Source organism: Rhinichthys klamathensis, unplaced genomic scaffold, assembly GCF_029890125.1.
Source record: "Rhinichthys klamathensis goyatoka isolate OS25496 unplaced genomic scaffold, OSU_Roscu_1.1 h1tg000161l_1, whole genome shotgun sequence".
Classification (NCBI taxonomy): Eukaryota; Metazoa; Chordata; class Actinopteri; order Cypriniformes; family Leuciscidae; genus Rhinichthys; species Rhinichthys klamathensis.
In genome coordinates, this window is record NW_026606695.1 from 2,486,690 (window position 1) to 2,503,021 (window position 16,332).

A 16,332-nucleotide genomic window follows, 5' to 3' on the forward strand; every position below is an offset into this window, starting at 1 on the left:
ACGGTTTAACCGGAAATACATTTTTTGTTTATTTTTTCACAACTTGAAAATGTGAAAACTGAATAAAAATAATTATGGTGTTTTGTACCATATGTTGCATACCTGTTTTAGTTACAGTTATGCAAAATATTTTCAAAATACATTTCATTAAAGGGTAAACCCTAAACCAACTTTTTTTTAGTTCATGATCGGTAACACTTTACTTGAAGGGGTGTGCATAAGACTGACATGACACCTTCATAACCATGACATGACATATGTCATGAATATGAAGTAGGGTTTATGCATGTTTATGACAACTGTCATTAAGTGTCTTTCGCTCAATGATGACATTTTGAATGCAAATATGACATTGTTTAAGATGTCTTTGTTATGACACCTTGACATAAACCATAACATCATAACCTGTCAGTGTCTTTGTCATGACAACTTGACATTAAATTAAGTTAAACTGGCATGTGGTTGGTTTTGACATTGGTTGTCATGAGGCCATTATAACTGTGTCATGAATATTTTTCTTGACCTCAACTACAGTGGTACACATTGAATTTGTCATTAAACAGTTATAATGGCTTCATGACAGCCAATGTCAAAACCAACCACCTGACAGTTTAATGTAATGTTAACCAATAAAGCTAAGTGGTTTCTTAAGTTTGATAATTAATCTGCTATGTCATGTTTATGACAGGTTGTGTTGTCTTAGTAATGTCAAGTTGTCATGACAAAGACACTGACAGGTTATGATGTATTTGTTTATGTCAAGTTGTCATAACAAAGACATTTCAAACAATGTCATATGTGCATTAAAAATGTCATAACTGAGCGAATGACACTTAATGACAGTTGTCATAAACATGCATACAACTTCCTTCATATGCATAACATGTGTCATGTCATGATTATGAAGGTGTCATGTTAGTCTTATGCACACCCCTTCAAGTAAAGTGTCACCAGTGTGTTAATTCTACAATATATGGTGTAAAAACGTCTGAGTGCTGCCCTCTTCAGGTTGAACTACTGCAGTAGAATGTTCCTATTGGAAGTTGTGGTGCCCTGTGACGTAAGCAGGCACAAGCTAACCACACCCTTGCCTACAGAGAGACCTGTCTCAATTTTTATTTCAGGCTCTTCGAAAAATTGGCTTTGGCGACTCCTTTTGCAGGATGGTCCAAATGCTTTACATAAACGGAAACAGCTCAATTAAGCTGAGTAATGGTACTTCACCTGGATTCTTTTTAAAACGAGGAGTTAGGCAAGGATGTCCAGTTTCCCCTTACCTATTCCTAATTGCAACACAATTCCTTAGCATACATATCAATGGTAGTTATTTAAAGGGTATCACAATGGTAACACCAAAATAAAAACCAATTAGCAGATGATACAGCTTTATTCTTGAATGATTCTTCACATGTTCCAGTGGCTTTGGGTATTCTTCAGTCCTTTTCTGAAGCCTCTGGATTAAATCTAAATATTAATACATGTGAATTGCTTCCCATTAAAAATTGCTCTCTTACCTCTATTGAGAATATTACTGTTAAAAATAGGGTAACATATTTAGGTATACAAATGACTAAAGATGAATGTAGGTGCTCAGCAAACTTCAAACCTATTATTACCAAGACTCAAAAAAGATGCAATTGCTGGTTACAAAGGGATCTGTCCTTAAAAGGCAGAACACTGCTCACTAAGGCAGAGGGTCTGTCCCGTTTGGCCTATGCAGCTCAGTCTCTTTTTGTGGATAAGCCCACTTCTAAATTAATGAATGAGGTTTTAATAAAATTCTTATGGAAAAATAAGCCTCATTATATGAGAAAATCAGTCACATTAAACTCTTATAATAATGGTGGTCTGAATTTTATTGATTTTGATTCCCTCAACAATACATTTCAAATGAATTGGCTGAATCAGTACCTACCAAACCATCTTCTATTTGGAATGTTTTTCCTCAACTTGTTTTTTCACAACTTGGTGGCATTCATTTTCTCTTAATGTGTAATTATGATATTTCCAAACTTCCTATCAAACTGTCCAACTTTCATCGTCAGGTTCTCTTAGCATGGGCTCTAATTTATAAACACAACTTTTCACCACAGAGATGTTATATTTGGAACAATAAGAACATCTTATTCAAGAATAAATCTCCATTTTTATGATAATTGGTTCAGTAATGGTTTATTTTTAGTGGAGCAGTTGTTTGATAAGCAAGGTTTTTTGTTCAGATATTCAGAATTTCTTTCCGAATACCAAATACCAATAACCCCAAAAGAATTTGCTACAGTAATGGGAGCTATTCCCTCTGGTTTATGTATGCTTTTTAAAAACTGTAATTACTCCTCCGCAGTATCTACTCCATCCTTTCCTAAACCTTGTGATACTTCTGTTGGTCAAATCTGTTTCTCTGAGTCGAAAGCTAAAAACTATAAAATAATAGGTTTATTTCTTAAGGATTTGATTTCTGTTCCACCTGTTATTTCCTTTTGGAATAATTTGTTTGTTAACCTTAATTGGAAAAAAATCTGGTCTTTACAGCAGAAATTCTTTCTCACAAATAAAGTGAAAGAAATGTCCTTCAAGCTCATACACAGGTTCTATTCAAAGATTTAAATCTGACATTGAGCTCACATGCTCTTTTTGTTTGAATTCTGAAGAAACAGTGGTTCACTTATTTTGGTCGTGTCATTACACTCAGAAGCTTTGGAATGATATTGATGTATTTATCAAGTGTAAAATTTGGCCAGGCTTTTCAATACATATGAGAAATATTATATTTGGGTATTTTGACCCGGACCCCACAAATGTAAATGTCTGCTTTATTGTTAATTTAATTATTTTCCTAAGCAAATTTTACATTCACAAATGCAAATTCTCAAACTGTAAACTTGTCTTCTTAAAAGAGATAGAACATTATTTAAATGTGATTTCAGTATCTACTAATATGAAAGCCATAAGGACTGTTAGAATCTGCACTGCCTTTGATCTCTTCATGTGAAAATGTTTTTATGTGATGTAATGGCCCTACCTTTCTTTTTCTTTTCTTTTTTTCGCTATTGTCTCCTTTATTGTTTTGGTTGATATTATGTGATGTAGGTATGCTTTCTCTTTTGTATGTTCCCGTTCTCAGCATTAATAATAAATAAATAATAATAAATAAATAAATAATATAATAGTGTTGATCTGGATCTGGTGAACCCATAACCAAGGGTCTAATCATTGTCTGTCTGTCTGTGTGTGTGTCTGTCTGTACGTCTGTCTGTCTGTTCATCGAATATCTCTCAAACCGTTAGTCCGATGGATTTCAAACTTGACAAGTGTCTTGCTACCGGCACGAATAAGTGCAGTGCCGAGTTTGACGTTGTTTGGATTAGAAATGATATAGTTAAATATATCGGTAAAAGAAGCACACATTGAAGTTGTGGTTTAAAAATAAACATTCTGTCAGCTAAACATTAAGTCAGCTACACTGTTTACTTCTGAATGTTGTAGTTATTCAGACGTAGTTAGTTGTAGTTATGTAGTTCAATTTTCCATATTTATTGTATGTCATTATGTCAGTATCAGTATTTGCTTTCAACCATGCACAAATAAAAATGTCACTGACCTTTATTGTGTACTGTAACTGTAATTGTAACAATAAGCACTCAAACACACCAAACCAACAATTACAAAAAACACACAAAAACTGATTTTGAACGGGCATATCTGTTATTCGCATATCTCTCAAACCGTTAGTCTGATGGATTTCAAACTTGACAGGTGTCTTGCTACGGGCACGATTAAGTGCAGTGTCGAGTTTGACGTTGTTTGGATTAGAAATGCAAAAGATATCATAAAATATATCGGTAAAAGAAGCATACATTTGGCTTTTGCCGCTCTAGCCACTGGCCACTCTGGCTCACACTCCACACTGAGTGGCCACTCCCCCTCTCACACTGCACACTGAGTGGCCACTCCCCCTCCACACTGCACACTGAGTGGCCACTCCCCCTCTCACACTGCACACTGAGTGGCCACTCCCCCACTCACACTGCACCCTGAGTGGCCACTCCCCTTCTCACACTGCACACTGAGTGGCCACTCCCCCTCCACACTGCACACTGAGTGGCCACTCCCCCTCTCACACTCCACACTGAGTGGCCACTCCCCCTCTCACACTGCACCCTGAGTGGCCACTCCCCTTCTCACACTGCACACTGAGTGGCCACTCCCCCTCTCACACTGCACCCTGAGTGGCCACTCCCCCTCTCACACTGCACCCTGAGTGGCCACTCCCCCTCTCACACTGCACCCTGAGTGGCCACTCCCCCTCCACACTGCACACTGAGTGGCCACTCCCCCTCTCTCACTGCACCCTGAGTGGCCACTCCCCTTCTCACACTGCACCCTGAGTGGCCACTCCCCCTCCACACTGCACACTGAGTGGCCACTCCCCCTCTCTCACTGCACCCTGAGTGGCCACTCCCCTTCTCACACTACACACTGAGTGGCCGAGTTCACTGTGTAGCTCCAGCCAAGGTCTGAACCTCCCCTTATTCATTTGTGGATGTTAACTGAATCTGTAAGTCAGCTACACGGTTTAATTCTGAATATTAAATTTTATTCTGGTGCGCTTAACGTTATCGTTTTCTCAGAGTTTAGGCTCCTGTGTAATAGTAGCCTAGGCTATTCAGCAACTCAAACAGACCAAACCAACAATTACTAAAAATACACAAAAACAGATTTTGCACGGGCATTGCACTAGTGGTTTATAATAACTGATCTAATGTAGGTTCATTTTTTTTTTTTTCTTAAAGGGGTCATATAATGCCATTTCTGTACAAGCTAGTATGATTCTTTAGGGTCTAAATTAAAAGTTTGTAATATACTTTAATTAAAAATTCTCATTAGTATTGTAAGAAAACACTTATTTTACTTGGTCAAAAACAGCTCTGTTTTCAGCACGCCGTTTCAGTGCATATGACTTTAAATGATCATGAGCTTTGCTCACCCCGCCTCTCTGTTCTGTGCGTACACCGTTTGTAACACAATAACCATAATGCGTTGTTCAGTATAAACGTGGGATTATTAATTATATTGAGAACATCATACATAGAAAACATGCCGTAATGTACCCTGAGTGTAAACCTTAGACGCATTCATTGTGAAGCGTGGAGCTAGCGATTTGCAAAGATTAATATAAATATTAATATAAAGTTTAATAAAACGTTACACTCACTTCAGTTGTTCTAGAGGTTCAGCAGGAACAGGAATAGCTGGTACCGATCCTTTTTTCATGAGCAGCTTCTTAGCAAATCCAGCTTTATACTGACCCTCGTTTATAAAGCAGTCTGCTGAGAAATGATTCGCGCAAACATGAAAGCATTGACGTTGCTCGTGGGGAATATTCCCTTCGAAAACAAACTCAGCCACTGCGTCTTCAGCGGTTCGGATTTAGGATCATTAAAATGACTGCTGTGTTCGTTATTACACCCAAGAACAGAACACCACAATCGCTCAGACGCCATTCTGCTCATAGACAGTGCTCCAGCATATCAACAATGACCGCGCCGCGCAGACTATGATTGACAGCTCCCTCATGAGCGAGGGCGGGTCTGTGTTGAAACGCTGCTGTCAATCAACAATCGTGGGAGGGGCTTCCGAGCGTGTGACGTCACACGGTCGAACGGCTCGATTTGAGGCAGGGGAAAACATATAAGGAGATTAAAACAAAAACACTGGATGGATTTTTATCATTTTATGATGGTTGTGTACAGACACTGCCAACACACATTTCAGTACAATCAACTTGTAAAAGTGCATGTACCATTATATGACCCCTTTAATAGGCTGCTTCCACCACCTTTAATTATTTTAGCCAGTAGCCTATGGTCTGGCACCAGTAGTAGACAACACACCACTACTACAACTTCAATCAAAATATGCAGTTTTATTAACAGAGGGGACAACAAGGACAGGCTAAACACAATCTGGAAAGCCGTAGAACTACACATAGCACTATGTGAATTCACTCATTTCATGGTGACAAACCCCAGAATCAATTACATATAGTGGCACTTTAAACTTTTTAAAACCTCAACCTCATGCATGTGCAACATGGTTGGTAGGCCTACCTACTATGGCTGTTCCCTAAACCCTCCCAGTTTCAGTTCCTCCCAGCCTTACTATGCACCCTCTATTATAGGCTAAGTACAACTTTATTTAACATATCAGTTTAAATTAAAAACTGAAACAATCTTTTAAAAAAACCACTTAACTCGCCCACGGCAATGTTGCAAAAAAATAGTGAATCATTTTGCGCAGCAATTGGTTCAATTTCGAAAAGCTTCGTTCCTCCCATTTCATCATCACTACTAAAAACATGTAGGCTACTGATATAAACTCAAACCGGAGTTCCAAACGGAGTGGATATTTTAACAGTTTAATTATCAAGTCTGCTTTCCTTACAGAGTTCTGCTTTTCCCTGGTTACTAACCTGCTAGTACTGTGGAAGTGCAGATGTGGCATTGTGGTTATGGGTCACTTCTGGTAACCAGAAAGTTGCTGGTTTGATCCCTGTAAGAAGCATCACCATTGTGCCCTTAATCAAGGCACATAACTTGATGTTCTTCCAAAAGGTATTTTCCTGTGTTTATGTCCATGGTTCCATTCTGAGGCAACATCACAAGAAAGTAACAATACATATAACATTTTGTACACAATAAAAGGAACTTCATATAAGACAACGTTTAGAAGTTTGAATACTTTTATTTGACAGGTTTCATATACTGTACTCACTGTGAGCATTCAGATTAAACATTTACATCACTATATGAAATACTGGAAAATGTCATCCTCTCATATTTACCGTCTGAATGAATTAAAATAAATGTTTACTGCGGGTTCTGAAATGATACATCTCTTTTTTAGTCTCACAGCAGTAAAAATATAATAAAGCAAATTGCCCACTTGTGATGGCCAATCTTCACAAATGTACATCATTTTATTTCAGAAAAAAAACATGAATGTGGAAATATTGTTAAATCTTTCCCTATTGTTAAATGTACAATCAATTTAATGTATGTCTTTCATCAAGAGGATGAAATGAATAAATCCACTTACAGACACATAATGAAATGTAACACGAATAGAAGAAAATGTATTCTCAGGGCTACCAATGAGAGACTGAAAGGCTAAATGGTCATAGTGGTTATGTTTCAACCAATCTCTCTGAGAGACTGGGTAACTCAAAATTACTCTATTTATCACCTCCAATGCACACAGTAAATTAGATATTTTAAAATTAAAAATGACATTATGAGTATAAAACATATTATACACATTTTTGGTGCGAATTATTGAGGATGAAAACTTATACCTTAAGGTATTAATCATCCTCATCATTTATGTTTGAGGAATTTCGGAATGTTCTCATCAATAAAATAATAGAAGAATCATTGAGCACACTAGGGAACTAGATGAATTTAGATCAGCTGCATGCGATCTAGTAAAAGAAGAACATATTTTTTTAACTTCAGTGCAATTCATGTAAGATATTTATGGGGTTAGACCAATCATTTCAAGTGACAACCATGAGGCACAATCTTACTTGGTTATGTAGATTGCAAAGTGCTGGTTTGTCCGTTATTGCCGAATGGTGAACAAGAAGATCTGGTTAACATTATTGTCAAGAAAGCACCAATATAGACTACTGAAGCCAAAACATATCATCCATACAATGCAGTAGAACCGGTTAATGAAAAGACTGCATCGTTTTTATCGTTGCATGGCTTCATCTGAAAAATAAAGGGTGTATTATTCCGTGCCATCCACTGGGAGTCTGGGATGCACTCTCTGAGGTAGCCGTGAATATGACTAAAAACTTAAGGAAAAGGCTTTAACACAAAAATACAACATCATATTTTCAACATAGCACCACTGTTGATAATAAACAGATAAAGAGTACAAATCTCTTCCTCCACTTCTTTTCATTCCAACCCCGATATTCTCCAAATTGACCAAGGCCACACCTCAGCCCTTCATATTACCACTGTCAAGGGCATGAAATCAAATCAGTCAGTTGACGTTTGTTTCCTTTATCTTCTTCTACTCATCTCATCTCTTCTGCCATTCTTTTAGTTAAAGTCTCCTGCCATGCATCTACACAAGCTACAAGATCTTCATGCAGACTTGACAGCGACTGATGCGTGAGCGGTACAGATCTCCCTTCAGCGTCTCCTGGGCAGGACCCTGGACGAACTGTTCGCCCCGCTCTACCGTGGTCAACCAGAAACTGTACTTGTTGACAAAGTAGTGGCAGGTTCCGCTGGCACCATTGCACTCGATGAAGGGAGTGGCGCGGAAATCCTCAAGACAAGAACCGGGAGACACCAATGACTGACCGCCTCCTCCTGCACCTGCGGCTGTGTGCTGAAGGACAGACACAAAAATGATTAAGTTATATGTAGGTAGTTTGACATTGTAAAAAACGTTGTTCATTGAGGAGGATCTTTGAGTAAGACCTTGATCAAAAATAATTGAGATAAATATTCACTACTGTTCAAACGTTTTGAGTTTTTTTTGTTGAGTCTTTTAAGTCCGAAATTTTCATATGCGTTTTTTCGTATCCGTCATTCGGTGGCTCTGAATTGTCAAAACACCTCTCAAAACGCTTGCTACAGATGCGAAAAACGCAGAAAATTTAACCCGATCCGAATTTTTGTATGATGGACGAAAGTTTCGGAGGCAGTGCTTATGTAAACGTGATTGACACAACGTGAGGTCATATTTATTTTTTAACATGCGAAAATTTCGGACTCAGTGTGCAAGGACCTTTATGCTCACCAAGGCTGCATTTATTTGATAAAATATAAAGTAAAAACAATAATATTATAAAATATTAATAATAACATTTTAAATAACTAATGTATACATTTGAATATATTTTAAAATGTAATTTATTCCTGTGATCCTTCAGAAATCATTCTAAAATGCTGATTTGATGCTCAAGAAACTATTTATTATTATCAATATTGAAAAAAGGGTTTTTTCATATTAAACTGTTATTCCCTTTAAGGGTTAGTTCACCCAAAAATGAAAATTATGTCATTAATGACTCACCCTCATGTCGTTCCAAGACCGTAAGACCTCCGTTCATCTTCGGAACACAGTTTAAGATATTTTAGATTTAGTCCGAGATCTTTCTGTCCCTCCATTGAAAATGTGTGTACGGTATACTGTTCTTGTCCAGAAAGGAAATAGAGACATCATCAAAGTAGTCCATGTGACATCAGTGGGTTAGTTAGAATGTTTTGAAGCATCGAAAATACATTTTGGTCCAAAAATTACAAAAACTACGACTTTATTCAGCATTGTATTGTCTTCCGGTTCTGTTGTCAATCCGCGTTGAGTGACGCTGCTGACGTGTAAAGGCCAATTTATACTTCTGCGTCGAGTGTACGCCGTAGTGTACGACGTAGGCTACGCACGTAGGCGACGGCGTGATGAGCATTTATACTTCTGCGTTTAGGTCTGCGTTGCTGTGCAGTACAGCGCCGAAACGCTAGTTGGCGGCGGAGGGTTTTAATGTTCCACTGTGTTTAGATTCCTCGCGGCAAGAAGAAGAAGATTCCTCGCGGCTGTTTTGAGTTTAGGTTACTACAAGCAATGGCGACTGAAAGAGAGCAGATCATGTTGGAGTTGGAGCTTATCGAGGTGGAAAAGGTAAATTTTTAGTTTTTTTTTAACAGTTTCGCTGTACTTAGAATTTAAAAATGGCGGGCGGTGCAGAAGAACACGCCGGAAATGCATAGGAGGAAACGCGATGCTACCAAGCCGACCAATCACAGATCTTGCGGTCCGCGTCGTCGCGACGTGTAGTTACATTTTTGAGGAGGTGCGCGTCAGGTTACGGCGAAGGGTACGGCGTATGGTACGCGTCTGTGCGTATGCTACGCCGTACCTACTGCGCGCACCCGACGCAGAAGTATAAATTGGCCTTAAAGCCTTGTTTATACTCGACGCGTCCGCAAGAGCGCGAAGTGCGCGCGGCAAAAATGACGTCATTGCGGTGTGGGCGGTCGTGCGCGTTGGGTGCGCAAGACCCCATTTCGCCTGGCGGTGTGCACGGCACTTTTTGTAACATCGCGCGCGGCGCCGCATCCGAAGATGAACGACTTCGAGCCGAATCTGGCCGAACTGGTGCGTCTGTATCAGCATGTTTATGATCCTTCTATACACAGAGACATTTGCATTGATGGGCGACCATAAAAGCCTCTCATTTTTTGAATAGGAACACATTTACATTAAGCACCCAGTTTGCACTCTAAAGTAACTGCTTATATTTACAAAATAAGCCTACAATAGCAGAAGTAAGCCCTGCTGATGAAATTAAGGTTTAAACACTCTTCAATAAGGCTTCAGTTGTTTACTAGTTTACATGCAGTGAAAGTACAATAAACCTACTGCATTTATTACTCTTTTTATATGAATCAGAAATTAATAAACTACTAATAAATGGCAAACTACTTCTTCACTGCTGATTCCTGGTGGTTTAGAGGAGAATTACTCCGAGTCGCCCCCTGTCGTTTCACAGAATAGCACAACGGCGAGCGCGTCAAGTATAAACGCCTCGTCCATATGGAGAGGTCCGCGCGCAGTCAGCGGAGACTCGCGCTCGTGCGGACGCGTCGAGTATAAACAAGGCTTTATCTGGTGCGAAAGAGCTTCGTTCACAGTCTGGGGGAGACGTAGCCTGGTTCTACCAGACTCTCGTACATTTCATTTGTACAGAGAGTCTGGCCTCGCTCCATTGAGAAACGTTTACTTCCTTGTAGGCGGGTTCTCTGTTAAAGTTCAAAACTATTGGATCTGCCCAGAGTCACTCAGGATCTGCCATAGCCAATCACTAACGTGTGGTCGTGACGTATGTCATGCGCCGAAACCGGCTGGAAACAAGTCCGAATTCCATATTCATAAATCTAAATATCTAAATGCTAAACCTCTCTTTCTTATATTTGTGAAAGAATTGTAAAAATACCTCTTTTCAATTAAGTTGTCTGAGAACAAAAAAAGCCTTAAAAACATTATCTGTTTGTAATTATTTTCCTTTTTTCAGTGTCATGTAATTCTCTTAAAGGTATTGTAGGTAGAAATTTTATAAAAAAACTTTTTTTCCAAATTTGTTTAAACTTTCTATATATATCAATGCATAATTAAAATGTAAGTACTCTGATAAAAAGAGTATAAAAATCGAATGTCTGTAGACCTCTCACGACTGTTTTAAAGACAGCTCATTATTTCCATTCACTCTATGAGAAATTTTATAAAAAACTTTTTTCCAAATTTGTTTAAACTTTCTATATATATCAATGCATAATTAAAATGTAAGTACTCTGATAAAAAGAGTATAAAAATCGAATGTCTGTAGACCTCTCACGACTGTTTTAAAGACAGCTCATTATTTCCATTCACTCTATGAGAAATTTTATAAAAAACTTCTTTCCAAATTTGTTTAAACTTTCTATATATATCAATGCATAATTAAAATGTAAGTACTCTGATAAAAAGAGTATAAAAATCGAGTGACTCTAGACCAGGGGTCTCCAACCTTTTTTCATTTGAGAGCTACTTTTTAAAAATGAAAGTGGCCGAGAGCTACTCATGTAATACAATACTTAAATCTAATTACTCATATTAACAGCTATCCAAACTGTTTTAGACCTAAAAGGCCTAAAAATGTCACCCTTAAATGTCAGAGAAAAGAACAGAATCAGAGATTAATTTTTTTATAGAAAATTGTACTTTGCATATTATTATATTATATTATTATACTGTAATAGTTGATTTTATAGTGCATCATAACTAGAGATGAAATGGCATGAAAATGTCATTTCATACGACTAAATAAAATCAATTCACCAAGTTATATGTCGAAAACCAGCAAATAACAAAAAATAGCATCAATATGCACTTTTTGTTTAAATAAACATTAAAATAATAACATTAAAAATGATGGCCAGATTTTAAAGGAGTGTCTTGCAACATGTTATCTACTAACATGTACAAGTTCAAATAAAGTTTTGACAAATAAGGTTTTATAAAAAGATAAACCTCACGTATTTCAGCCTTTAAATCATTTTAATAAAAAGAATGAGTCAAAAAAGATAAATTACGGACACTTACAATGCACATTGGCTTATCTTTTATAAAATTCGGTCCGATTTTCCCGTGCCGTCTGTCGTTGCTATGCAACCATATGCTCTCCACAACAACAAAGAAGTTTTAGTAGCTAATGGATTTCCTCTACCGAAAACGCTTGCTGTAGCTCTGCTACAAGATTTATTTACGGAGAAGAGAAAAACAGCCGTAGTGTTTGGGTGCACCCCCATCCTTCATGTTGACTGAGCTTTCAATGTTGTTACGGAAAGGGTGAAGCTGATGGTTGGTTCTTGTCACATGACCTGCGGTGCGCTCGCTGCATTCTGAAAAGTTGAGGCGTTTTCATCTCGCTGCGCCTGGGAAAAATGAGCACGTTGCTTCAATTATGAGCGCGCTTGCCCAAGCGCCTACATTTGAAATAACGAATTTGACCGGGCAAAAGACACGTTATGTGAACGGCCCCTTGGAGAGCTACCTCCAATCAGGCCACGAGCTACTGGTAGCTCGCGAGCGACGTGTTGGAGACCCCTGCTCTAGACCGTTTAATCTGCACTAAACACAGCTCATTATTTCCTTCCGGGACGAAACAAAGGATTTGCTTAGGCGACTGTCACTCTCTCGCAACCATGGCAACCACCCTTTTGCTACACAGGACCTGCCCACTTGCGCGTACCCGCTTGATTTGAGGAATTCAAGAGGCACGGAACCTAGGAATAGCAAAACAATGGCAGAGAAAGACCAATCAAAATTCACATATGCAGTTCGCGAAGGCAAACCAGCCAAAAAAGGAAGACAGTAACGTTACTAGAAAAGGTAATGAACAAAAAGTCTTTGGATAAACAACGAGCTGACGATGCGGTAGGCTAACTTACTTGTCTCTGGAGAGTGATTATCAGATAGTCCTCATCGGAGTCAACAATGCTTTCATTATGGAAACTCTTACATGCAGAACACCATATATGTTATGAATGTTACACGAAATTCATCTTCATCACAGTGTAAATGATGGCAATGGAAAAACGTGTATCATGCAACCTGTTTTTAGCTTTGCCTTATAGATAACTAACTCGTTAGCGAATCAATAAATATATTGTAACGTGTTCAAAATGCTGTTCTGTTACTGTAACGTATGGACAGAGGCGGTCGGATCCAAGTGCAGCACTTTATTATAACTTGAACATAAACGAGGCACACAAATAAACAAGGGCAATCCCATAACTCGTGGTGTAAACAGGCATAGGTCGAGGCAGGCCGCACAGGTTCGCAAACAGTCCAGGATACAGGCAGAGGTCGAGAGTCCAGGGAAACACGGAGAAACAGAACAGGGAATAACGCTCAGAAATGCACGCTTACAGTGTAACAAGACTTCGCAAAGGACACAGGCAAAACTCAGGCTTAAATCAGGAACTCAATAACCAATAATGAAACACAGCTGAACATAATCAAACATAATGAGTCCATGAGGAAAACATAACACAATGAGAGAGTGCCCTCCAGTGGCTCTTGAGGGCACTACAGCTGCCGATCGTCACAGTTACAAAATAAGGATGCATTTAATATAATGTTTTACTTTATTCGTTTTATGTGATTCGATTGATTCGTTGTCAAGTTGAATATGGAAAGAGGCTCCACCCCTTGTGAGAGTGATGGGGAAATCTGGGGAGGAGGAGGGGAGAAGAGCGAGTCGCTGGTTCAAGTGCGGTTCTCTTATAAGTCGGGTGTGTATGGCGTGGGGTGTGGCCGACAACAGCCTCTAATAAACACCCTTTGTTATCAAAACCGTCTCGTCCTTGCCTGAGAACGTTACAATATATTTTAAACTTTACCGATATCAATATGCTAGCTTGATAGTGAGTACAAAAATACATCTTATTTGTTTATCTTCATAATGATAAAGTTAGATTTTTTTTCTATTATTTACATGTGATTCTGACATGATGTCACTACATGCACTGCGCTCCTTCCTCTCCGCTCGTCTCAGGTAAATAATGTAAATAATGCGTCTTCAGCTCAGCGGTCGGAGTCGCGAGTTCATGTGTTTTTGGGGCGTGACTTTGGAAGGAGCCCAGAAGGGAGGGGGTGGAGTGAATGGAAATAATGAGCTGTCTTTAAAACAGTCGTGAGAGGTCTACAGACATTCGATTTTTAAACTCTTTTTATCAGAGTACTTACATTTTAATTATGCATTGATATATATAGAAAGTTTAAACAAATTTGGAAAAAAGGTTTTTATAAAATTTCTACCTACAATACCTTTAACTTGTTAATGTTTATTTTATATTATCCCCCTATTGTTTTATTTTTGTTTTGTTTTTTTATTATTTTTTGTATTATGTTTTCTGTTATTACTTGTGTTTTGTTTTAAGCAATAAAAAAAAACAAGTCCGAATGATCAGAGGATTATGTTTAGAATAAGATGTCTGTCAACGAGAGCTGCATGTTTTGTTCATCGAATTTAAGAGTTCAAGGAACAATTCTAAATTCTAAATGTATATTTGACACTAAGAACAGTGATGTATTCAGTCAACTGTCGAAGCTGGGTGTAATCATTAACAATACGCCGCTGCGGTCGTTTCGGATCTGCCGCAAATGCTGTACAGTGATCATCGTGCACGCCGAGCTGCCCAGCACGAACTCCTTACCTTTCTGCCTCCCTAACTTGGTCCTCCATTAGTGCAACAAGAAGAGACGACAACAACTATAGGCTTTGCATCCCTATCGTTCGCCTTAGCTAACTCATTCACCACTAGCGGAGTGAGCTGGAAAATTAAACTTTTCCCGAACCCCGTGGGGAGGAGGGCCACAACATCATGGCCACCAACAACACTTAGCAAACATTGATCTTGCTCCGGCTTTAACTTCTGTATATTCGGAAGTTTTGCAACAACGGACCGAATAGATTTTCTCACGTCTTTCTCCGCTGCCGTTACTGAACTCCAACTCAAACTGACGCGCTACATCAACGTCATCGTTCTCAGCCACTCCCTCTATTCGCTGATTGGTCCTACAAAAAATTGATTTCTGGAAACCTAAGAATACACAGCAGTCCCAGACGTAGTACTGAAGGAAAATGAAATTGAGCGGAAGTGCGTAGGAGGGCGGAGCCAGGCTAGGGGAGACACACACTGTAAACAAAACAATCTTCGCAAACATGTCTAAGGATTTCGACACAGAGGAAGACTTGCATTTTTTTGCCCAGCCATATTTATTTGAACCCGAATACACGGACGCACCAGATACACGTCAGCAGCGTCTTACGTCAGCAGCGTCACTGCGGACTCGTGAAGGCGGATTGACAACAGAACCGGAAGACAATACAATGCTGAATAAAGTCATAGTTTTTGTAATTTTTGGACCAAAATGTATTTTCGATGCTTCAAAACATTCTAACCAACCCACTGATGTCACATGGACTGCTTTGATGATGTCACTATTTCCTTTCTGGACAAGGACAGTATACCGTACATACATTTTCAATGGAGGGACAGAAATCTCTTGGACTAAATCTAAAATATCTTAAACTGTGTTCCGAAGATGAACGGAGGTCTTACGGTCTTGGAACGACATGAGGGTGAGTCATTAATGACATAATTTTCATTTTTGGGTGAACTAACCCTTTAACTAAGACGAGTTGATACATACCTCTCTCGTCTCAGTGCGTTCACTAAATCGCTCTGTCTTGCGGCGAAACTTTGTTAGCACTTAGCTTAGCCCAGTTCATTCATTAGGATCCAAGCAGAGAAGCGACCAAACACCTCCACGTTTTCCCTATTTAAATACAGTTACACAAGTAGTGTAACTCGACCAAGAATGGTGACACAAAATAAAACGCTGCGCTTTTCGAAGCGTGTAAAGTGGATAACTATAATGTATGGCGGAATACCATAGCAAGTGCTTGGGAGCACTTCGACTGCGCTGCGCAGCCTTAAAGCAAGAACCACAAGACTAACGTGCAGCTTCTTTCCAGAGGCTGTGAGGCTTATGAACTCCTTGGTTTAGAGCTCCTCCTGCCCTCTGTTCGCTCATTGCTGCTACTGCACAAGGCACTTTAATGATGTCTATGGGTTAATTGTGGTTTTATGGTTTTTGATTTGTTTATTATGGTTAAGACTATTTAAATGTTTTATATAGGTTTATGTTTTATATGTTTTATATAGGGTCTATCTTAGAATTGTAATTGTTATTTATTCTGTATTTACG

The 16,332-nt window shown here is 38.9% G+C and overlaps 1 protein-coding gene across 2 annotated transcripts in view; it reads right to left on the bottom strand.

Moving 5' to 3' along the window:
• Positions 1-7,359: 7,359 nt before the first annotated feature.
• col4a6 (collagen, type IV, alpha 6) overlaps positions 7,360-16,332 on the bottom strand; it is a 138,987-nt gene continuing 130,014 nt past the window's right edge. For both annotated transcript variants that reach the window (XM_056258933.1, XM_056258932.1), the window contains one exon: positions 7,360-8,403. In XM_056258933.1, coding sequence (XP_056114908.1) covers positions 8,143-8,403 — 261 coding nt within the window. In that variant the 3' untranslated portion in view covers positions 7,360-8,142. The remainder of the gene's footprint in view (positions 8,404-16,332) is intronic.